The sequence below is a fragment of the Fundulus heteroclitus genome, chromosome 21, assembly GCF_011125445.2.
Source record: "Fundulus heteroclitus isolate FHET01 chromosome 21, MU-UCD_Fhet_4.1, whole genome shotgun sequence".
In the NCBI taxonomy this organism is placed as follows: Eukaryota; Metazoa; Chordata; class Actinopteri; order Cyprinodontiformes; family Fundulidae; genus Fundulus; species Fundulus heteroclitus.
In genome coordinates this window covers 42,130,563-42,155,042 of record NC_046381.1, presented here as the reverse complement: position 1 = coordinate 42,155,042, position 24,480 = coordinate 42,130,563, and the positions used below count along the sequence as shown (strand labels likewise).

Sequence of the window (24,480 nt, the reverse complement as noted above, 5' to 3'; positions counted from 1 at the left end):
CTGATCCTCAGACAAAAACCTTTAAAAAATAATAATAATAATAATAATAATAAACCAAGGAACTGGCACCCTAACCAGGATGTCTATCGGTCGTAATGTAGGGTACATTACGACGATAGACCACCCTTCCCCTCAAACAAGGAGGCAGGGTCACCATATAAGGTAGAAAAGTTAGGACAATTGTAAGGACCCCTTACTAATGAATTTGATTTTCTTGTGCCTGAAATTCCTGGCGGAACCCCTGCAAAGAGGACTGTGTGCAACTGTTTTAAGACCTTCAGCAGCCACCTGATAGTTTAGGGATTTACTTCAACTAACAGTGTGCTCACTAGAGCGCCTTACAGGAAAAGTAACCCTCCAGGTTCAGGAAAGTAAGTTGTTCTGTGACATTCTGTACATACCTTTGATATTTTTTTCACTGTGACACTCCCTAACACATTTGCAAGTCATTTCTGATCTACAGAACAGCCGATCATAAAAGGCAGAAGGCACAGGATGAATTTCTTTAAAGGTTTGCTGTTTATGATTTTTCTTCTGTCTGTTTCTGAAGCAGGTGAGTTAAACATTTACTGAACATTCTTACTCTGATGTGAACATGTAGACATTTGTGGTTTTCTTCTGCTCTTTAATCTGCTGACTGAACAAACTCCAGGAAACATAATCTCTGAGGACCTTACTGAGAAGATAAAATTAAATTATGTTATCATGAAAGAATGATTTATCTTTCAGTGCCTTACCATCAGCGTTTACATTCAAGCTGCAGATTTTTAAATCAGAAAGGGTTTTTTAGACAAATTTGATCAAAAATAAAAATCGTTTGAGTCAAACATAAAAAGTAGAAGGTAAAACAATTACCCATCACCAAACTGTTCTAATATGAATGGGAAACAAAATAGAAAACCAAATCAACGTTTGATTTTATGTTAAAAACTAAATATGAGCCTAAAATCAATAAGGCTCATGGCTGTTTAGAATATATTTAAACTGTCAACTAAAATATCATTAGTTTGTGGTCCAACTTTTCTTCACCTGCTTTAAACTGCAATGTACTCTTCTTTGTTTTCTTTTGTTATGTTCTGTTCATGTACAGAGCTTTGAATCATCTTGTTACCGAAATGAGCTCTAAAAATAAACTTGTCTTGCCTGTGTGACATTATGATAGAAGAGCAGCAGAACCGGTTTCCCAGGGTCACAACCAGTTCTGCATGTAACTTCACAGTCCTGAAAACACCTTGTTTTGCTTAAAGAAAACAAAATTTAATAACTTAATCTGTTGAAAAAGTCTAAAATTAAATCAAAATAAAAAACAAGAACAGTTAGTACTTAAAAATCAAAGCTGTTATAAACAGTGGTTGTTGCTCAACTTTTATAAGGAATCATCTATAACACTCCTACAGAGGGACCTCGGGGTGTCAGAATCGAAAAGCCAGAACAAAAGTCTGGTACTGAATTTTATTATACTGTGATGTGATACTATTCTCCTGCAAGCAGTCAAACTTTCTTCAAAATTTGTAAGACATTTTGATAAAAATTCCTAAAGTTGCAAAGACTTAAGTTGCTTTTTCTCTTAGTTTCAGCCAATACCTGAACTAGTATTAGATTAATTGCTTTTTGCTTTCTGAGAGTGTGAGTGTGAGTGTGAATGTCTTTACCTTTTATTTCTTTGTCTTAGTCCTTCTGTAATGTGAGCTTGTTCACATAAACAGTCTTTTTATCCTAACATTATACCTAAGAAGTGTGTTACTAAGCAGGCAATTAGAGTCTTAATTAAATAATTTCAGGGTCACTTTAGGAAGTTTCAGCATCAACAAGCCTTGTTTCCTTCTTATTTTAGTCTATTACCATGGTAACTGATGCCTGAGATTAATCGATAATTTGGAATTAAAATCAGATCCTGTGAAAGGCAAGGCAAGGCAAATTTATTTGTCTAGCACAATTCAGTACAGAGACAATGCAAAGTGCTTTACATGATTAAAATATAGGAATAAAAGCAAGTAGGAATAAAGTGTAGAAACAAAAATAGAACATTAAAAACAATTGGACTACAAAGTTGAACTAATGATGTTTCAGTAAAACAGTTTAATTAGAACAGTCGAAGGCAATCCTAAACAAATGTGTTTTTAATCTTGATTTAAAGGAACTCAGGCTTTCAGCACTCTTCCAGTTTTCTGGGAGTTTGTTCCAGATCAGTGGAGCATAGGAACTAAATGCTGCTTCTCCATGTCTGGTTCTGGTTCTGGTTCTGCAGAGCAGGCTGGAGCCAGAAGACCTGAGTGGTCTGGAGGGTTGATGCCCTGATAACAAGTCTGTGATGGATTTAGGTGCTAATTCAGGGATTTATAGACTAACAGAAGGATTTTAAAGTCTATTCTCTGAGATCCAGGGAGCCATGGAAGGACTTCAGAACCGGGTCCATGTTCCTCTACGTTCTTAGTCTTAGTGAGGACTTCAGAACCGAGTCCATGTTCTCTACGTTCTTAGTCTTAGTGAGGACTTCAGAACCGGGTCCATGTTCTCTACGTTCTTAGTCTTAGTGAGGACTTCAGAACCGGGTCCATGTTCTCTACGTTCTTAGTCTTAGTGAGGACTTCAGGACCAGGGTCCATGTTCTCTACGTTCTTAGTCTTAGTGGAAGGACTTCAGGACCGGGTCCATGTTCTCTCTACGTTCTTAGTCTCAGTGAGGACTTCAGAACCGGGTCCATGTTCTCTACGTTCTTAGTCTTAGTGAGGACTTCAGAACCGGGTCCATGTTCTCTACGTTCTTAGTCTTAGTGGAAGGACTTCAGAACCGGGTCCATGTTCTCTACGTTCTTAGTCTTAGTGAGGACTTCAGAACCGGGTCCATGTTCTCTACGTTCTTAGTCTTAGTGAGGACTTCAGAACCGGGTCCATGTTCTCTACATTCTTAGTCTTGGTGGAAGGACTTCAGAACCGGGTCCATGTTCTCTACGTTCTTAGTCTTAGTGAGGACTTCAGAACCGGGTCCATGTTCTCTACGCTCTTAGTCTTAGTGAGGACTTCAGAACCGGGTCCATGTTCTCTACGTTCTTAGTCTTAGTGAGGACTTCAGAACCGGGTCCATGTTCTCTACATTCTTAGTCCTTAGTGAGGACGCGGGGCAGCAGGTTCTGGATCAGCTGCAGCTGTCTGATCCACTTTTTAGGCAGACCTGTGAAAACACCGTTGCAGTGATCAGTTCTACTAAAGATAAAACATGGATTAGTTTATCCAGATCCTGCTGAGTACATTAGTCCTTTAATCCTAGAAATGTTTCTTCAGGTGATAGAAAGCCGACTTTGTAATTGTCTTTAGATGCTTTTGGAGGTTCAGGTCTGAGTCCATCACTACTCCCAGATTTCGGGTGTAGTGATGGCGGGTGAAAATGTCTCAATCAATCACAAATCTTACAACTGAAAAAAGACAGAACGTTTTGCTCTGGTTCTCAGGATTGAATACATCTATTTGAACATTACAGCCTTTTATGACAAGTGCTCTAAAGGTTACTGCTGGAAACTTTTAGAGATAGGAGACTCTGTTTTCATTATTTCAGTTTAATAAATCACAATTCGGAAGTTCTAGTGAATTAACTCTGCTCCATGAATGTGATTGGTGATGTAAAGGCAATTCAAATCTTCAGATTGGAAATCTGGGATGATTTAAAGGAGCATTAAGTAAGAAATTTACTGTAAAATGAACCTAAATCATTCTCATTTGTCACCTGGGATTGCAGTAACATTCACTATAAATAATCGGTCCATTCCATCGACAATGTATTGGTTACGTTTTTTCTCCTTTTAAACCTTGATGTCTGGTCCAGAACTACCTCTGTTCAGAGTGTAGCCCGTGTTTACTTCCTGGTTCCTGAGCCAATCAAATGAGAGTTCCCAAAGTTTCCTAAACAGAGCGCAGCATTTTGGTGTTTTATGTTGGCAAAGAGCAGCAGCCTGCAAAAATGGAAGCCAGTGAGAAATGTGGACCAGAAATGTAACAGAATACAATATCAATATCATATACATATCCTGTGAATGTATATTCAGTGTGGTTTTAAAGCAGCTACAAACCGTTGAGAAAATGGCATAGGCTGTTGTCAGGGCAAAACTGTTGTGTGTGTGTGTGTGGTGTAGTTCAGATTTGCAACACAAAGGCTACGTTAACATTGCAGGTCTGGATGCTCAATTCTGTTTTTTGCTGAAATTGGATTATTTTTTGAGCTGACGGTTCACACTAAATGCAGCCTCCATGAGACTTCTGTCGGAACGGTTCAAGACCGCAGATACAAAACAACCCACATCTGCATATAACAGAAGGAGACGTAACAGAGCAGCGCACCTATTGCGGAAGTAGAGGTGAATTAATTCTAGAAGTTTTCAATAAAATTTGGTAAAAAAAACAAACAAACAAAAAAAATGCACATACCGGCCGGCATCTCTCTTTGTTAGAAAGCTGTTGAGCATTGGCGTTGACAATATTGACACATCACACCAAGACAAAATTAGTTCAGAAGAAAGCAGCACAGCTATTAACAGTCTTTTATGGAGCCCAAACTACCTCTACTGAGTGTGGATGCATAGTTGGAGCAACAAGAGTGACGTCAGAGATAGATAAAATACAATATAACCGTTCAGACTGTGGGTGCTTTGAAAAATATCTGATATGAATTAGTTTCCGCATATTGAAGTGGCACAAATCAGATTTTCTGGGATGAAAATGTTGGACTTGAGCGTTTACACTGACATAAAAAAGAAAAATATGGGTCGAATAAGGGCAAAAAGGTCGGATTTGGGTCGCATTTCCCTGCAGTGTAAACAAAGTGTCATTATTACTTATTGCTCCTTTAAGGACTTCAAAGCTCCACAGTGTTATTAAGCATCATTGCTATTTGATCATTGTGAAAGTGATTTGGGGCTTAGTTTTTGAACACAAATGATCATAAAAATGATTTCCTATTGGTTTTCCAAATCTTACATTTGATTCATGTTTTCCCTGTAGCAGAGACTGAGGTGAGCTGTGTTCTCAGTGAGAGCTGCACGTTACCCTGTCAGTTCCCATTTGGTTCTGAACCTCTCATCCACTGGTTCTACGTGTCAGACGGAGAATCTGTGGTTCACTCCTACTATAAGGACCAAAGACCAGCTGGGGATACCAGGTTCAGAACTTTAAGGGCCGGACATCCCTGTTTCAGGATCAGATCTCCAGAGGAAACGCCTCCCTGCTGCTGAGAAGAGTGAAGTTTCAGGATGAAGGAGAATACAAATGTTACATCAGCACCATGAGAGGATTTGAAGAATCATTTATTAACATAAAAATAGAAGGTAGGGCTGCCTTTTTGGATGCATTTAACTTTTTACTTGTCTTTGATGCTGCAGTTTTTAAATGGTCTTGTTTGTTTGCAGCTCCGGTCTCTAAAGTCAGAATCAATCAGGAAAAAAACAGGATCATCTGCAGCTCAGAGGGGATCTACCCTAAACCTGAACTCACCTGGTCCACCGAGCCCTCCATCCAACACCGCTCTACAGATAACAACTACTGTCCAGCAGACTGAAGAGAAGCTTTACAGCATCAGCAGCTCTCTGGTGGTCTCAGACGATGATCCTTATCTGACCTACAGCTGCACCGTCAGCACTCAGAGGAGCAGGAAGACAGCGCTATTAGTAAAGAAGGTGAGACAGGTGGAGAACTACTACTTTACCAAAAACCACTTAGAGTGAACTATATTAAATGTATGAATTGAAGTGTATTTCTCCACTGAGAATTAGGTTTAAAAATCTAGAGCTAATTTCTCTATTAATTAAATATGTTTAGAATCACAGTACTATATCCGTTGGTTGTGCTGTTTTCCATCTCTCTTTGCAGTTGATGATGCAGACTGAAGAAGTTTTATTATTCTCTCCCTTTTATCTCCTTTTTCTCTCATTTTCATTTTATTTCTATAACATGAAATACTTCCTGCACAAATTATAATAAACTATTTACATTTATAAAGCAAGCGGAGCAATATGACAGTACAGTACTGCTCCACTTGTAAAAGTAAAATCTGTTGGGCTCCTTTTGGCATTAAGAAACCAATTCTTATTGCCACATTGCCATTGTGTTAATATATTTAATATTTTTCTGACTTTTACCAAACACCACAATGGAGTGAAGTATATTAAATTTATTTATGACTTTAATATATCTTTCCACTAAAAACTAGGTTTAAAAATAATTAATTTCTCTTCCAATTAAAACTGCTTTAGAACCACAGCTGCAGAAAGTTGTGTGGAGGGACGAGCTGTATCTCCTAAAACTGCAGAACAAAAACAACCGAAATCAGAACACAGTTGCTGTTAATTTGCTCCTGTAGGATGGCTGTCGAGTTAAAAAAGTTGGAAGCTGCTGTTATTTATGTATGAAATGGAGTTATAAATCATACATAGATGCTAATTTTCCACTCCTTCCTACGCAGAACCTTTATATCATGGTGCAGACTCTTCTTGGAAAGTGATTCTTGGTCTGATTTCAACTATAGCGGCAGCAGGACTCATCGGAGGAGTAGTAACCTGTGTTTTGTGTAAAAATGAAAAATACAAAGGTAAAAATAAAAATATAATTCTGTTTCCTTTGAATTTTGCTGCATAAATGTTTTTTTCTGAGTTGTGTTCTCTTAATAAAAATGTTTATCTGATCCCAAAATAACAAACCCATAAACTCTCTTTCCTAGAGGATGTGTTAACAGTGGAGGAAATGAGGAACATAATTTTTAATAACAATCCAACAATTATGAATATGCTAGATAAGATAAACTTTATTATTTTCAATGGGAGGATGGGTTAAAGGCAAAGCTTTAGTGCTGTAACTTTAGTCAGGATAGATAAAAAAAGGGTAAAATGTTAGATAATCATGAATAAAAAGTGGATAAAATGTCATAAACAACATGGTGCAAAGGGATTTTTATATAGTTAAATGCTCTCAATGATAAAGATTCAGAAACAATGAGAAAAAGTTGCAGAATAATTACACACAACATATTGTACAAAATATACACTCATATATGACTATAAAGAGGGAAGATGAAATGGAGGTGAAAATTTGTATTTTCTGTATTGCATGTTAATGTCAGTAGCCTGTTTACTTTTCAGGCTGGTGCCATAAAAGCACCAAGAAAAGGCTGCATTGATACACAAGCAATATGCTTCAAAAAACCGCCTATTGGCACCTTGATCCAGGGATCAACTACCTTTAAACACTCCTCAGTTCTCCTCCCAAGTGCTGTGCAGACAGATGCTCTGCTCCTATTGTTTTTTCCCACCTTTTTTCTCTGTTTATGTGGTCCTTTTGCCAAATACACCAATTTATACAACCAGGCAATCCCAGTAAAAAGCAGACAAGTGAGCGTGCATTAATAATAAATGCATAAAGTAGTAAAATGACCAGTATGGTGGGTACATAGAAGCAAATCAAAATGATGATGAGGATGTAAATTAGGTAAATGTAAACATTTTGATGCAGGGCGACAAATGTTTGAATATTGCTAAGTTTTATCATCATGTGACACATTCCTTAAACCAGATCTAATTGGTTAATTTCCATCTATTGATTACTATTGACTTTGTTTGTTTCTTGTACCATCAACCAGTCACAGCTCTTAAAAGACAGCGCACACGTGGAAACGGGCACCAAACGTCCTCGCTGTGGTAAGAATTTCTGTCATTTCCCTTAGCTCAGAGTCGCTCTAAAGCAGCTTCTGAATCATTCTAGGCTAAAATTTTCAGGCTAAGATAGGAGCTCTTGAGAGAACTCTGAGAATCTTTGGTGAATACGAGCACTGGTCTAGATCACTTTGTGTTGGATAATGTATAGACCTATTTCTAGCTGCCAATCCTTTAACATTCGTCTCTGCTTACCTTCGGCTGAACAGCAGCTCCTACAGGTACCTAGATCTCAGCGGACGCTCAGAAGGGACAGGACTTTCTCTACTGTTGCTCCTCAATTGTGGTATAACCTCCCCCTGCACATCAGAGAGGCTCCTTCAGAGCCTACTTTTAAAAACTCATCTTAAAACACTATTTTACAATCTTTGGCTTTCAGCATTAGCAAAAGTTAGTCTGAGCCTTGTCTTTTACCTTGTTGTTTTTCTATGCCATATTTATATATTCTTGTTGTTTTGATGAATTTTATTTACCTGACTCCGCCAGATAGATTTGCTCCGCATATCCATCTGGAAACCTTCCGTTGAAGTAATTTTGGGAAGGGGCGAAAATACTGGTCAGCTGATTGGTCTATGGTTGGTGATAGACGGGCCAAATAACCAATCAGATTCGTCGTCGCTCGTAACAGAGCGACGACGAAAACACAACCACAAGCCAAGCTACTCTTGCTGCTGCAGGTAAAGGCTCGTTAGCTCAGCAAAGAAATACTCTGTAATTCCGATAAAACTCGCTCGATAGCCACGCTAACGCTAGTTTCATCGGCTGAAGCCGCCATGTTCTTTAGACTGAACTGTCGCACTTCCCGTTGCGTCACACCTCAACCCGCCTCAAAGCCAACGCTGATTGGACGTTCGTTTGGTGAACGGCTCCAAATTTTCTTTAACGGAGAGTATCCAGACTGATCTGCGAGTGAAACCTTGAAACCTCGCGAGATCAGGATGGTCTCACGAGGCTAGAATTTTATAGTTTGCAGCTAGGTTCAGTACTTTGTTTCATCCGTGGTTGTTTTAAAGCACTTTATAATGTTGGTATGATATGTTATAACCTTCATGTATTCATTTACTACTTGTTTTATCCTTGCAGTGGCTTAAAGGATCAGACTTGGAACCAAAAGAGAAACTTTAAATGACAGTAAGTGCATCGTGAAAAACTGTAATTGCATTGGACAACATAACTTCTTGTACATGGTTAAAGTAAAAATTTGTCACTGAATGAACCAAGGAATGAGGATTTTTTTTAAAAAAGGTTTTACATTTTGCCATGAGACAAAGAACAGATTTTGGTCAATCTTAATTGATCTAAATATTTTCTGAAAGACCTTTGAAACTTTTTCTGTGTTATCAAAGGACAGCTCACTTTTTAATGGAGCACTAGGACTGCCACAAGAGAAACAGAAACACAATTCACCCTCCTTCAAATTCACAACCATATTCCTGAAATTTTAATTTGCTTAGATTACGTTGGACTGAGACGAGGTCTTTAGAAATAAGATTTTCTTTCTGCAAAATTGAATAATTTACTTAAGGCTGAACTGTCTCTGAAGATGGATTAGGTTTCTGAAAACCAAAATGGAGACATTTACATGACCACAGACAGAAGAAGAGCAAAAAGAAAGACTGGCATGACAGGGAGCCCAAGGAGAACTTGTCAAGAAAGCAGGAGGAAGAACCCGACAATGACTGAAGCAGCAGAGAGCAGATGTACAGAGAGAGGAACTCGTGATGAGATTTATTTTTTTTTCCCCAGGTACGGGTCTGGTCCGCTCCCTCTCCCAAGAACATCTCAAGTCGCTAGGTGCTGAGCTCATCCCCCCCCCCCCCCCGTCCTGCCCCCCTCCGCTGGCTGGCGCCTTGGCCCGCTGGCGAATTGGTGGCCCTCGGGTTTGAGGCGGGTTCCCGGGTGGGTGCCGGCCCATTCCCGGTGGCGGCTTCACGGGGCCTGGCCCCCTGGGGGTCGGCCGGTGCCCCCGCCGCGGGGGTGGGACCACTTCAGGGCGGCTGGCTGCCGGCGGAGCCCACGGGCTCGTCCCCACAGCTCCTGGGGGCGTCGGTATTGCGGTGGCTGGGGGATTTCCTCGGGGTCGTCTCTCCTCTTTCCTTGGGGGTGGGCGGGTTGCAGATTTCCTGTGTCGGCCCCTCCTGGGCGCCCTGCTTTGGGGGCCCCTTTGGGAGTCCGGGGTTAGGGGTCCCCTGACTCCTGCCTCTGTGCTCGGGGAAGGCGGGTCTTTGGTTCTCCACAACCACTATCAAGCTATTTCCTTCTGGATAATTTTCACCTAAACTAGTGCACTTTCACAAACTTCCACAGGTGCAGGGTTCCAGGTATTAAGTGTTCACTTATATACAGAAAGCCTGTAATTTATTTATTTATGTTCTTTCACTTTCTTTTTTCAGGTATCACATTACACATGTCAGCTTAAATAATAATACATATGATTTAGCAATGGTATCAAGGTGTTATTCGATTGTATCTGTTGTTTTATGTCTGTTGGTTGTGCTGTTCTTTTTGCATCTCTCTTTCCAGGTGACGGAGCAGACAGAGAAGGTTTTATCATTCTCTCCCTTTTATCTCTTCTTTTTTTCACCTCTTCTCTTTCTTTTTTTCTCTTCTTGTTCTTCCTTTACTCTCCTACTTTCCCATTAAAAAAAGGGGAATTTTCTACTCTATATTTTGCTATGTACACATATACACACACTTTCGTATCTCATTGCAAGACGTCCTGCAGAACGTAAACCCGGAATAATTCACTAGTAAATATCTGCCAAGTTGTTCTTGTGTTATTGTTCTTTGCTATTTTCTATTTTCTTGTACAATTTGCCTTTGTTTTGTTTATTCCGTAGTATTTATTTTTATGTTTAGTTATGCCAACTGTATGTTTGTCTATGTGTAGCACCTGATCAAGCAAATCTCTTATATGTGTAAAATACTGCTTTACAATAAAGCTTATTTTAATCCTGACAATTACTTGAATAACATTAAGCAGATAGTTAAATTACAGTTTCCTATTCATTCATCATCTCTCGTATACTTGTCTATACCATATAGCAGGGGCCTATAATTAAAACTGCCAGAGCTCCATACTGGTGTCCTTTCTCTCAGCGCAGGTCTGAGTATTAAATAATAAAACTGCTCCCAAAGGGTTTTCTTTTCTGGTGTGAAATAAAGCCCGCTCTCCACCGATGTTTAACCATCTTTTTATTTTTTTATTTGCCACACAACACACCTTATTTTGCCAGCAAACAAAAGTTTAAAAGGTATGTTGAACAAACTATAGAGACAAAAGTGTGAGCTAAATTAGATTTACATCCAAAATAAAACCTTCTAATCAAACATTTAGTAGATGTAATTTGATGTCATTAATATTTAATCTTCAATCCCAGTAGTACCAGCGTGCGCACAAAATACTAATTTGTTCCCATAAAGTTATAATTTGTTACCACAAAATATTAATTTGTGGCATATATAGTGAAGTATTGTGCTGTTTATTCTCCTTTGCATTTAACAATGTAATGAAAGTACAAGAGCATTCCATTCCTAGAATCCAAACGTTAAAATGTTTTTGTATGACAGAGTCATTCTCCTAGAGCCGCAATCCACCGTAACGCATATCCCATATGGTTTCACAGTCTATGTGCCACAAAAAGTTAGGTCCCTGAATAAAATATTGCCTCCTTCTGAGACGTCTGGCCAGGTGAGCTTGAGAACCAATAAGATCCAGCAGAGAGAGGACATCCTCTTCTCTGACACGAATACCATGTTGTAGGCACTTAGCATACATCCACCAATAACCGCGGTCCTTTCCAGAGCCTTGCAGTTGGTCAACAATAAAGTCTATCCCAGCATACAAGTTGTAGTTCTGCCTCTCACTAATTAGAATTTCTTGAAACATCAAACTTCTCAAGATGTCTTTGTAGCTCATCCCCAGCCTAAAATAAAACTTGATCAGGCTATCTCTGTCCATCACGTTTTGTTCCTCTGAGAAAGTGTGCTGTGCAGGAAGATTGTGTTCAGTGTTTTTTTTTTATGCACACATGATATATGTTTTGTGGCCATGAATTAGTATTTCTTGGGAATTAATTAGTATTTTGTGGGAACAAATTAGTATTTCGTGCGCACGCTGTATCTCCTCTTTCCATGTCAGTTCTGGGACTCTGTACAGTTTACCTCGTCTTCTGACAGATTTCGGACGCCTCCTGCAGCATTTATATACTGACCAAGTGCTCAGTGCAGTTCTAGGTGGATTACTCAATTCTACCAAAAGATATCACTGACATAACACAGAACATACGTTAAATTTTCAGTTTTGACATTAAATATGAACAAATAAACACCCTTTTTATGTGAAAATTGCAAATAACATAACATGTTTTGTTGTGCTGATCTTAACACTTTATTGAGCAATGTAATTTCTTGTCCTATAAGAAAAGTAAAATTTGCCTTTAAAAACATTTAAAAATATTCATCCTCAAAAAATCTGAACTTTGCTAAAAGAAACAAAACCCTGGCATTTGCCATTCTATATGCTACTTTCCCAATACAAATAGATGAAAATGTCATTCAAACATTTCTGACTTACAGGTAAAAACCCTGAATTATGGCATGATTCAACAACAGTATCACAAAATCTGGGCAAATTGTAAGATCTGTTCCTTAAACTGAACTTCTTTGCAACATATAAATAAATAAATAATATTCTAAATGCAGAAAAGTAGCACATTTTACACTTTTTTGTCCTATACACAATAACTTTAAAGTATTTACAAACATTTCACAAAATAGCCCAAATGTGTATTTAAGAAAATAAATGTCCAGGTGATGAATGAGGAAATATGGGGCTCAAGCAATAAGATTTTTTTTTTATCCAGGGAAAGAGGGCAAGTGCTTGATCTCCACTAGGAGTCTGTCTTTACACTTTGCTGACTTATAGGGACAATGTGTAACTAATTTGGCTTTGAATGAATGAAGAATGAAAGCGTTCTCATACCTTAGAATTAGTAGTTTATAAATACATAGGTGGCGGTGCACTCACTGGAAGGCATCATGTTGCATCACTATTTCTGATTTCAGCACCCGATACGGAACAAACTGTCCGCCATACTTGTTTTCCCCTATCTGAAGAACTATATAACAAAGATGACTGTAGATCATTCTATTTGCCGTTTCCTGTTGAAATAGAGGACTATCCATAATCTTTACCAAGTGAGAGGGAAGAGAATGTAACCAAGAAAAAAAAATATTTATAACCGGGAAAAAACGTTATATCAGCGTACCTATTATTACCAAGTGGAGTAAAGACAAGGATTTCTGCTGGACAGCAGGTAAGTCAATTCAATATAACAGTGAAGTTTATTTCTCCCTCTCCTTGTAGTATCTGTGTATGCGGAGGTGCAGAGATGTATCAGCTGCGCTTTCACTATCTGCAGTCCAACGGCGAGACAGGGTCTCTTTACTTGTGTTTATAGTCCCTTTTTTTAGAGACCAAATCAGTGACTTCACATTCAGAAACAAGCCAAAAAATAAAAAATATTTTTTTTTACAACAGACATTAGAAAAAAAATCTATCAGACTCAACAACAGTGCCAATAAACTGTGATAACTACTCAAAGTAGATCACATGTTACAGATCAACATTTTGGGCTGAGATTGGCTCTGAAGATGAGGTTATATTTGGTGAGAAAATTAGATATACCAACAGAATTTTATATTTATTATTTTTATCGCTATATTTCACAAATTAAGGCTGAATCACATCGTCAAAACCAATACCCTCGCGTTACAGTGCATAAATACATGAAAGAAGCCATGAAAAACTTTTGCAAGCACGGCAGTGTAAGACACTTGAATGACCTGGAAATTTTAAAGAATACTTTTCCAAGGTTTAAAAAAAACTGCATCCACATCACATAAAACATATTAAGAAAGTTTTGTTGGTGTAGTGATCGCTCAGGACTGTACCTGTGCAATAAACAAATACATTTAAATGAACAATCCAACTTAATTCTTTATTAAAAGATTGTATATATTATATTACACATTAAACCATTTTTAATACCACATGTCTCTTAGTTTAAGAGCATCAAACAAAGTATTTCAGTGAAAGCATTCATCAATACATATTTAATAATATGCTACACCACATTTCTGTCTGTAAAATAACATAAAACTAAGCATTTCAGTATGAAACTATATATATATTTAAATGTTAATATGCCATATTTAAGTCTGTTAAAAACCATACATTTATTTATTAAGTTGTTAAAACAATGTAATTCAGCTTTAAAATATTTTTTTATGTGCAACAGCGTCTTGTATCGTAACCAGATCTCTGCTATTTGCAACAAACCTAACTGAGTGAAAATGAGGTTAAAAATGTTTTTGAGTCATCATTTATTTTAGTTGAGCGAAAAGCTTCCTCAGTACAAATAAATGCACTGGGGTTGCATGAGACACCCAACCAAGATGGCGGCCGTACTGAAATATCAGCAGCGCCAGTCCATGGGGCGTCTACTTATATATACCACGAGGTCGTTTGCAATGTATTCAGTGGACCACTAGATGGAGCACCAGTACTTCTAAGCATAGACATAATATAAGAGTAGACGCGTCGTTGGGCGGGTTCTGCCTATGCTGCGATGCGTCAGAGCGTCCGCCATCTTAAATGTGGCAAATCTGCAGTTTCTCAGTCACTTAAACAGTATCAGAGGGACTTTAATCTCTGAATATACTTTGTATTCGTAGTATTTTTTTGTAATATTACAAGTTTCTTTTCGTATCCCTTTAGCTTCATTCTCCTGAATTTATTCTCCTAAAGAATAAAATTATTTAAAATAATCTAACCTGGCCCTATTACTCTAGGAGTGAAATAATTCTGCAAACTGTGATTATTCTGGAAATGTTCCCCCTTAATTCTCATAATATGATGTTTTTATCATAATATTATCACTTTTGTGTTTGTTTGTTTATTTTTACTTTATTGACCTAGGACTTTTTTTTTCTCGTATTATTAATTTTACCTCTTTAATACTCACCCAAAAAGTCTGTTCCTAAAGGTTCACATTGGACACGGTTTTATGAAATAATGAAGACCACAATGTTTAGATTTAACAAATTGATCCTTATATTCATAACACATACACACACACACACACATATAATGATATAAAACAGTAGCCAGCAATAACACAATAACATGTTCAATAACAGAACTCAACTTTTTTCTGCCACATACAATATGGCGGTGACATTGACGTGCGAACCTGCGCCCTATGACGCGTCTACGTATATATGTCTGTGCTTCTAAGCCCCAATTCTTCCACATTGAGGCTTTAAAGACACAAAAACAGGGCCAAGTGTTTCATCTGTATGACAATAGTAGCAGAAATGAGTCAATTTAAGTTCCCTCTCCTGTAAAGTGTTACAAACACTATGCAGGGTCTAGTCTCTATGGAGAAAAAGGGACAATATTCATATAATAGCAGTAGTAATTGCAGATAACACAGATAATGGAAGGAAATATGGCCCATTCATTATTCAAAACATGTTTAGTTTAGGCGTCAGATAGATTCCTCTCAGCTCCACAAATATATCAATGATATAATTAAATTACAAGATTACTAGATTTTGAAACAGTCATTTACATTTTCAGTTACCAAAATAAGATTTTTAGTCTTTGTCATCTAGGAGCAGCAGATGCTGATCAAACAAAAGTTTTTGATCAGGAAGGTGAACGAAAAGGGTTGTTAGCTGTTAGACCTCCAGTAGTCACCTACTGTAATTCTGTAGCAATTTAATTTGACTAACCCGATGTCCAAATAAGGCATTTGGAGCTACTAGGTTAAGCACTCCTTACTGCAAACTGGTCTGGTCAGGTCATGGAATGTGATCCTGTAACATTTTGTGCATATTTATGACGTTAGTATTTTGTTACTACTACACTCCCGTCAGTCACTTCTAGGTATTTGCTGATCAGACAAACAGCTGATCAGAGACAACAACATGGCTGGGATCAAGTACTTTAAAAGTTTGCTGTTTGTGACTTTTTATCTGTCTGTTTCTGAAGCAGGTGAGTTAAACATTTACTAAACCTTCTTAGTTGGATGTGAAAAAATAGACTGTTGTGTTTTTCTTCTTGTTTTTAATCTGACAAGACCAAATGCCAGGAAACATGATCACTGAGGATGTTTCACAACACTTACTGAGAAAATAACATAAAATCATGTTATATCAGATGAAGGGTTTAACTCATTGTCATCCATTTTTTTCAAGCTGTAGATATTTAAATCAGAAAAGCTTTGCTTTATTTTAAAAATCTTATGACTAGAAACTATTTACTCCTGTCAAAGTAAGAGAATTCGGCAGCAGAACCAGTTTCACCAGGTTCACATTCAGCTGTTTGTAACTTAGCATTCATAAAAGTTGTTGTTGCTTGTTGAAAACAAAGTAATATAAATTTTAGGTTTTAATAGAATCTGAAATGGAACACACAAAAAAAAGTTTGTTCTTTAAAATCCAGCCTCTTAGAAACCATGAATAGGGTTGTTGCTTTACTTTCATAAAGAATAATCTATAATACTTGTCCAGAGGAAGGTCCAGAGCATTTTCAAGAGGATGGTCAGATAAGGTGGTGGTGGGTCACTGATCATCATAAAGTTTCAGAATCCAAAAGCCAGAACAAAATCATGGGTCTGAGTTTTATCCTTCAGTTATCATGTATTAGGTCGGCATGAATAATAATAATAATATTTTTAGAGTCCTTCTTGGTGATACCAATCTGTTTGTGTCATTAATCACTTCTTCCTATTTTTCTGCAAGCAGTCAAAAACCAAAGCTAACGCTATCAGGCTACCAAGCTTTCTGCTAGCAGTATTTTTAGCCATAGTCTAAGGAGAGAGGTAGGGAAAGGAGCCTGTATGCTTCCTCTCACAGCTAAATTAGCATAGAAACATCATCGTGAGGTCCCTTACCAGTGCACAGGAGCTATAAGGAATCCCACAATCCTTTGCGTGACATGATGTATAAGCATAGCCCACCTCACAGAAATGAACAAAAATGGCCAAAGAGAAGAGAGAGCGCACTTTGCAGTTCAATTTCAAAAGGCTGCAGGGTCTGAATTTGACTTGCGTCATCCATGAGTGTTTCCATCACATAAAGACGTTTGAGTTAAAGGCCGTCCAAAATCAGCACAGCAGTCTGAAGCTCCTTTCCTCCCAATGATAGAGTTCTGAGTGTTGACCCCATACGAGGTCAAGGAGCTGAAGCTAGGAAGAGGTGCTTAGACCATTTTTAAACCAAAGCCTTTAAAATTGAAGCCTCCGGTGCAAATTACGATACTTATAAGTGTGCCCCTGTGACTGTTAAGAGGTTAAGCTTCACTAGTCTAGTTAAAGAGTTGTTAATTGGAATATGTCTAACTTTAAATTAAATTATTTCTGTTTCTAAGGGAAGTTGCTACTAATTTATTCCATATATGTTCAAAGTTCTGCGATAGACTGGGGACCTGTCCAGGGTGAACCCCGCCTCTCGCCCATTGACAGCTGGAGATAGACACCAGCACCTCTCATGACCCCACAGGGATAGACATGTTAGAAAATAGATGGATGGATGTTCAGAGTTTGCTGTTTGAGAATGCCAGAGCTGGAATCCCTCTTTCATCATTATTATCCTAACATCATTGGCAAATTAGGCAGGTGTTCAAATGGGCAATACGTGACACACTGAGAGGTATTTCATTAAATAAAAAATAACTTGGATGCATTTAATTGCTCAACAGTTACATCTAACTTAACATCTCAGCCCCTTCATAACAAGTACTCTAAAGACTAAGGCTGGGCACTTTTAGAGGTAGAAGACATTTTTCTCTTTCAGTTTTGTATCTAATGACACAATGCCTGTGGCTCTACGCTCTTTCAGGAGGAGCGAAAGCAGCTAGTCAATGACTTGATGCAATCTGCTGGGTTTCCTTAGGTTTAAAACTTTTTTAACCAATCTGTATGAATGATTTGATTGAATTGAGTTTGCAAAACGCTTTGAGATGACATGTGTTGTGAACTGTTGCTACAAAAATAAAATTGTAACTGAATTGAAATTAATGAAGTCTAAATCTGGATAATAAAGTTTTTTTCTGCTCATGAAAGCTCTAATGCAGGGGTGTCAAACTCAATTTTATATCGAGCCACTTTGGCATCATGAAGTCATTAAAATGGCTTGTTGCACCTTGATAGATTGATTTCATAATTTAATTTCAGATCACGTAAAAATTTAAAAATTTCACTGTAACATAAGAGTAGTACCGTAGGCCCAGTTTATACAATTTATATGCAAAAAAGGTTGATATTAGGGTGAGTTACACTTTAAACTCTCATTTTTCCTCTTCTTTGTCATCTCTGGGTTGTTTTATTGTTTTGTGAAAAAAAAAACAAAAAAAAAACTAACATCTAGTGGCAGGGTGCTGTTACTGCACAGTTAAAAATCACTATTCACTACAAAAGGCACAGTTTTAGCTACTTTATACAATTTAAAAGAATATATGCCTCTACTTTAGGATGTGATATGCATTTTTGGCTCCTATGGGCCAGATAAATTGCCTTCACGGTCCGCTGGCCTTGAGTTTGACACACATGCTCAAGTGATTTAACAGTGTTCCCTCTTAATTGTATGGTGACAGAGCTAAATATTCATATAAACTTACTGATGAATGTTCTCTACTTCATTGATGTGATTGGTCTTCTAAAGGCAGCTCTATTCCTCAGCCTGGAAATCTGGGCTCCACAAGGTTGTTGTGATTTGATGATTATTAAAGTGATCTGGAGCTCAGTTCCTGGTCTGACAGAATAACCTAAACATAATATCTGAACTGAAGTCAAAAGGATTTCTTTATAATTTTCCAAATCTTATATTTAATGCATCTTTTTCCTGTTGCAGATACTGAGGTGAGCTGTGTTTTCAGTGAGAGCTGCATGTTACCCTGCCAGTTCCAGTCTGGTTCTGAACCTCTCATCCACTGGTACCACATGTCAGATGGAGAATCTGTGGTTCACTCCTACTATAAGGACCAAGACCAGCTGGGATTCCAGGTTCAGAACTTTAAGAACCGGACATCCCTGTTTCAGGATCAGATCTCCAGAGGAAACGCCTCCCTGCTGCTGAGAGGAGTGAAGGTTCAGGATGAGGGAAAATACAAATGCTACACCAGCACCACAAGAGGATTTGAACAATCATTTGTTAACATAAAAATAGAAGGTAGGATAGCCTTATTGGATAGGTTTTACTTTTTATTGGTGTTGCAGTTTTTTGAATACATTTCTTTGTGTGCAGCTCCGGTCTCTAATGTCATCATCAATCAGGAAAAAAACAGGATCATCTGCAGCTCAGAGGGGATCTACCCTAAACCTGAACTCACCTGGTCCACCGAACCTCCATCCAACACCACCACTCTGAATATAACAACCAGCATCCAGCAGACTGAAGAGAAGCTTTACAGCATCAGCAGCTCTCTGATGGTCTCAGACGATGATCCTTATCTGACCTACAGCTGCACCGTCAGCACTCAGAGGAGCAGGAAGACAGCCGCTATTAGTAAAGAAGGTGAGACAGGTGGAGAACAACTACAAAAACCACTTAAGAGTGAACTATATTAAATGTATGAATTGAGTGTATTTCTCTACTGAGAATTAAGTTTAAAAATCTAGAGCTAATTTCTCTATTAATTAAATATGTTTAGAATCACAGTACTATATCTATTGGTTGTGCTGTTTTCCATCTCTCTTTGCAGTTGATGATGCGGACTGAAGAAGTTTTATTATTCTCTCCCTTTTATCTCCTCTTTCTCTCATTTTCATTTTATTTCTATAACATGAAATACTTCCTGCATGAATTATAATAAACTATTTACATTTATAAAGCAAGCGGAGCAATATGACAGTACAGTACTGCTCCACTTGTAAAAGTAAAATCTGTTGGGCTCCTTTTGGCATTAAGAAACCAATTCATTGCCACATTGCCAGACAGGACACTGTTAAAACAAAAATAAAAAATAAAAAAGCATCACAGCTGCAGGAAATTTTTTGGAGGGAAAAGTTGTGCCCCCCACACTGCAGATTGGGAAAACAACCAAAACAGAACATAGCAGCTTTTAGGTAGTTGTATAGTAGTTAAAACAGTTGAAAGCTTTTACCATTTATGAATAAATGGGATTTTTAAATCATGTGGAGAAAATCAAGTTTCCAACTCCTGTTATGCAGAAACTCTACAAGAAGGTTTATCCTGGGTGGTGATCGGTGGTCTGATTGCAGCGGCAGCGGCTGTCGTATTGGTAGCAGGAATCATCGTATTGGTACTTAAATGGAAAGGAAAAATTTGTACTAATGAAGAAAGGTAAAACCTCATTTTGTGTTACCTTTTGAATTAAATTGAATTCTGTTTCTGTTGATGCTGCTCTTTGAATGCAAATTATGTTGTCACAAAGAAAATCCATGCATTAATTTTCTTTACTTGTTTTGTCTTTACACAGTAACAAGGAACCAGAGTAAGTACTGCACATCATCATCATGTCAAAATTAACTGTTTGTAAAGAAAGAAAGGAGACAGAATTGTCATCAAGGTTTTACATTTTACCATGAAGTGAAAACCAGATTTTAAATAATCTTCATCAATCTTCTAAATATTTCCTCCAAGGACATAGAAAACATTTTTCTTTGTTACCAAAGAACAACTCAGTTTTTAATTGAGGACTGAGGCTGCTGAGGGAGAAACAGAAGCACAATTCACCCTCCTTTAATTTCACAACAACTGCCATACATGAAAAAGTTTTGACTTTGTTTTGATTAGGGTGGAAAGAAAAAATAACATAAAACAAGGCCTTTAGAAATAAGATTTTTTACATAAGAGTGAAATTCTTTTTAAAGCATGAATGTCTCTGATAATGTTTTTTGTTGCAGATCAGGAGAAGAATCCATAGAATTACACACTAAACCACCAGAATCATCTCATGTAGTCGAAGAGGATGAAAGGTTGTACAACGGTGCATGAGAAACTGCCAAAATAAACCAAGAAAAAAAAAGAACAGGAGGAAGAACCTGACAATGACTGAAACAACCACAGAGCGGATAAACAGAGAGACTCCTGGAAAACACATGAGACATTGTTATTTTATGCAGCTATGGAAATGTAGTTTAACCTGGGTTTCCAATTAAAGTAAGGTAAGAGAAATCCTTTAAACAGTTTTGGGACCATTTTCATAATTAATCCCTGGAGGTGAAGTACTTATGATCAGAGACATTTAAATCAATTTTAGCACAGATTTCTGTTCATCAGCGTCAGAAGTTTATTGTTCTTTATGTTTTGCTGACAGGAGGAATGAAAAGTAAGGAAAATGAACCAACAAACATGATTATTAGATGAAATGCAGCTGTTTCAGTCAGATAGACAGCAGTTAGTTAAGCTATGTATTATTATTTTTTATCATTTAATTTGCCTAAAAAAGGCAAATGTAAAAAATAAATAATTCTTCATGTTTCAGATAAGAAGGTCATGTTTATTACTTTACTGAGTGTTTTAGTATTTGTGTTACTATTCAGAAATAGAAAGAATGACAAAAAACACTAATAATAAAAATAAAGAACTGGTAATATTGAATAAATATATATCTGGCAACAGGAGGTCCTAAAATAGAGTTTTATTTTCAGATTAAAAAACATATGATATAAGAAATGTTTGTTAAATATGTTTGATGTGTAAAACCAGTAGTTAATTGAGCTTTATAGTTTTTATTTTTATATGAAATGTTTTTTCTAGTGCAACCAAATTTTGTATTTCTCAAAATTCATGTTAACATGAACATTTTAGGTTACTTTGTTGAATATGGAGCTAATAACAATTCTATAGTATTGTAACAATATGATATGATCTTTAGCCAAGCTGTAACAGACTGCCATGTCCAGTTTCTGTTAAACTACCAATAATGTATTTAAATTGTGTAAATTATTTAAAGCTGTTTCCCTGTTAGCTCATTGTGTAATAATAAAAAGAAAGGATTGTTAATATTGAATAAATGTCTATCAGGCAACAGAAAGTAATAAAAAAAGAGGATTTTCAGATAAAAAAATATAATATAGCAAATGTCTAAATATCAGTAATTAATACAGTTTTATTGTATTCTTTTATGTCTTTTGTGGAACCTGATTTTGTATTTCTCATCATGTTGTCATTTCATGTTGTTAAAATGAAAATGTATTATTTTTTGTGAATATGAAGATGATAACAATACAATAGTATTGTATAGAAACAACATGGCCACTTTTTTGCCTTGCGGGGTGCCGTAGCAGGAAAGGGGAGCCTCATAAAGGCTGGCAGTGTTGGGTTGGGTTTTAATGAATGATTGAAAGCAACTAATTACTGTCAGCAGGTTTTTTGCATCACATAGGATGCCTGTTTGTAAAACATCACGTCCCTCTGGTGAAAGCAACGAGGTCTGTTTTTATTTTATATGTATAATGGTTAGACCTGGATCGTTTCACGTGAATGTATTTTGTAAGTGTGTTTAGTTTCCATGTTGATCTGGAGATCCAGATGATGTGTGATGATGAATGCAAAACTGAAATAAAGAAACTAAAAGTCACCCATTGAGGCTACGCTAAATTTTGTACCAGAGCACAGGGGGAGAGCCAACTACAGTACAGCTGATCAGAGTACTGAACAAACTTAATCTACAAACGTTGTTTGAGTTTATTTCTCAGTTACAAAATACATATTATCATAACAAATGCACAAAAGCACTGAAAAAAGTGAACCGAAAAAGGGTATAGGCTTTCAGGCCCAACTCTAAAATTTGCTGTACATCACAAAATGCATTTAATAAAGAAAACAAAATACTAAAAAAGAAAGTTAAAAACAAATAAAATGTTTGACCTTCATCCAAACTTAATATAATATAGTCATATAACTGGCTAAGATATATTCTAATGCTGTCTTTTTAAATTGAAACAATGAATTCCACATTTTCTTATCTATGATAACATCGTTCCACAACTGATGTCTAAGAACAGACAAACTTTTCTGTTTTAACACCATTTTAGCTTGTGGCAAAATAAACTCTTAGGTTTATTGCAGAAATAAATATTTTGTAACAAACCAAACCAAACCAAACCAAACACTTTGTGGTAAGATTTCTAATTTTGCTTTATGCTTTAAATAATGTTTGCTTTTGCAATCTCAGAGCTGCCATCCTGTGCATATACCACACGGGCCATACGTCATCAGAACCGCCAACTTGTGCACGGCACGTGAGGGCTGGAGGTCATATGTCGTTGGAGCAGCCATCTTTTGCGGGGCACCGAGTAGCCCCAAGGCCCTTAGCTGCAGGCTGTTGTGAAGTCACTCGTTGCTAACTGACTAGCTATCGTTAGCCAATCACTACCTTGAAGTCCGAATTAGAACGGGTTAGAAGCTAACTGTTGCATGAACTATCACTACTAGCTGCTAGTTCTGCCAGAAGCGTTCGTCATCGCAGCTTCAGGCCTATTTGGGTATAACAGCCTTTTCTACCTCAGTGCTATTTTAGCTAGAAAGTGCTGGCTTGTGACGCATAGCTAATGGTTAAAACTCCAATTGCAACTATAATTAAAGTTGTCAACTTTTGCTTGACAAGTCTAACCCAATCAACAACTGGTTAGATACCCCTTTTCCAGGCTAAATAAGTTAATAATTGCTAATTAAGAAGCCAGTTGTTATTGCTAATCATTACAGGCTCATAGCCCTTGATCACAACCATTTAAAACAAATTTTGTCATAGCTATCCTTTGATTTTGAATGATATATTATAAATTATAATAACCAATTATAATTAATAATAATTTTCATAAACAGGTAAAGTTGCATAACACATTCGATCACTTTGTTTTTTTATCTTTGAAATACAATTAAATTTTAATCTGTTCAACAGTGTAGTTTTACTTATGTTTTATGTGTTCTACTAAATCCCTCATTGAGGTTAGGTCAGGATTGCAGGTATTCAAACCCCTTACCACCAAAAAAATCTGTTTGTAGCAATGTTGTTTTCTGCATAATTCCCACTGTTCTGTCAAGGCTTTGGAGATTTAAACACCATCGTATTGACTAAGGAACTCAGCAAACAGGTTAGGCTGAAAGTTGTAGAGAAGTTTGAAGCAGGATTGGGTTTTTAAACAAATTCCAAAAGCTGGAACTTCTTACAGAGCTCTGTTCATTCAATCATGGTAACACAGGAGAAGCAGCAGAGATCTACAGCTTACTCTGTTGACTAATAGTCCCACAGTCCACAAATTTGGCCTTCATGAAAGACCAACAAGAAGAAAGACAATGTTGCAAAAAGCCATACGATTCCTGTTTACAGTTTGCAGCAATCAATGTACAGAAAACAGCAAATATGTGAAACAAGGTGAATTAAATAGATTAAACCAAATTTTCTGATGAAAATTGAATCAGTTGTCCTGTCTACTGAATTGAAAAAGAAAGTATGTTTATTTAGTTGACCCTATCACTGTTTTAGTATGTTTTTTCAGGAGATAGACATGCCTAAAAACATGACGGCCAAGTGTTTAATGTCTTAGAAAGTAATATGACAATACTGACAGCAAACTGTCAGCTGAAGGCCCCCCTCCAGTAAAGTGTCATAAATAAATACATAAATTCCAGGCTGGGTGTTGTTTGGATAAAGAAAAAAAAACGACGAAAATATTAAAAGGTAATAGTAGGAATATTTGCAGATAATGTATAATCGAATATGGGCAAAAAGGTCGGATTTGGGTCACATTTCC

The 24,480-nt window shown here is 37.1% G+C and overlaps 1 protein-coding gene across 1 annotated transcript; it reads left to right on the top strand.

Annotated features, from left to right (window-relative positions):
- The first annotated feature begins 263 nt into the window (after positions 1-263).
- On the top strand, positions 264-5,710 carry LOC110367291 (HERV-H LTR-associating protein 2). Its single transcript, XM_036125145.1, is given in 6 exon segments — positions 264-371; positions 464-553; positions 4,992-5,143; positions 5,146-5,314; positions 5,396-5,493; positions 5,495-5,710. Coding segments are annotated over 5 exon segments (693 nt in total). The 5' UTR covers positions 264-371; positions 464-495.
- Positions 5,711-24,480: the final 18,770 nt, after the last annotated feature.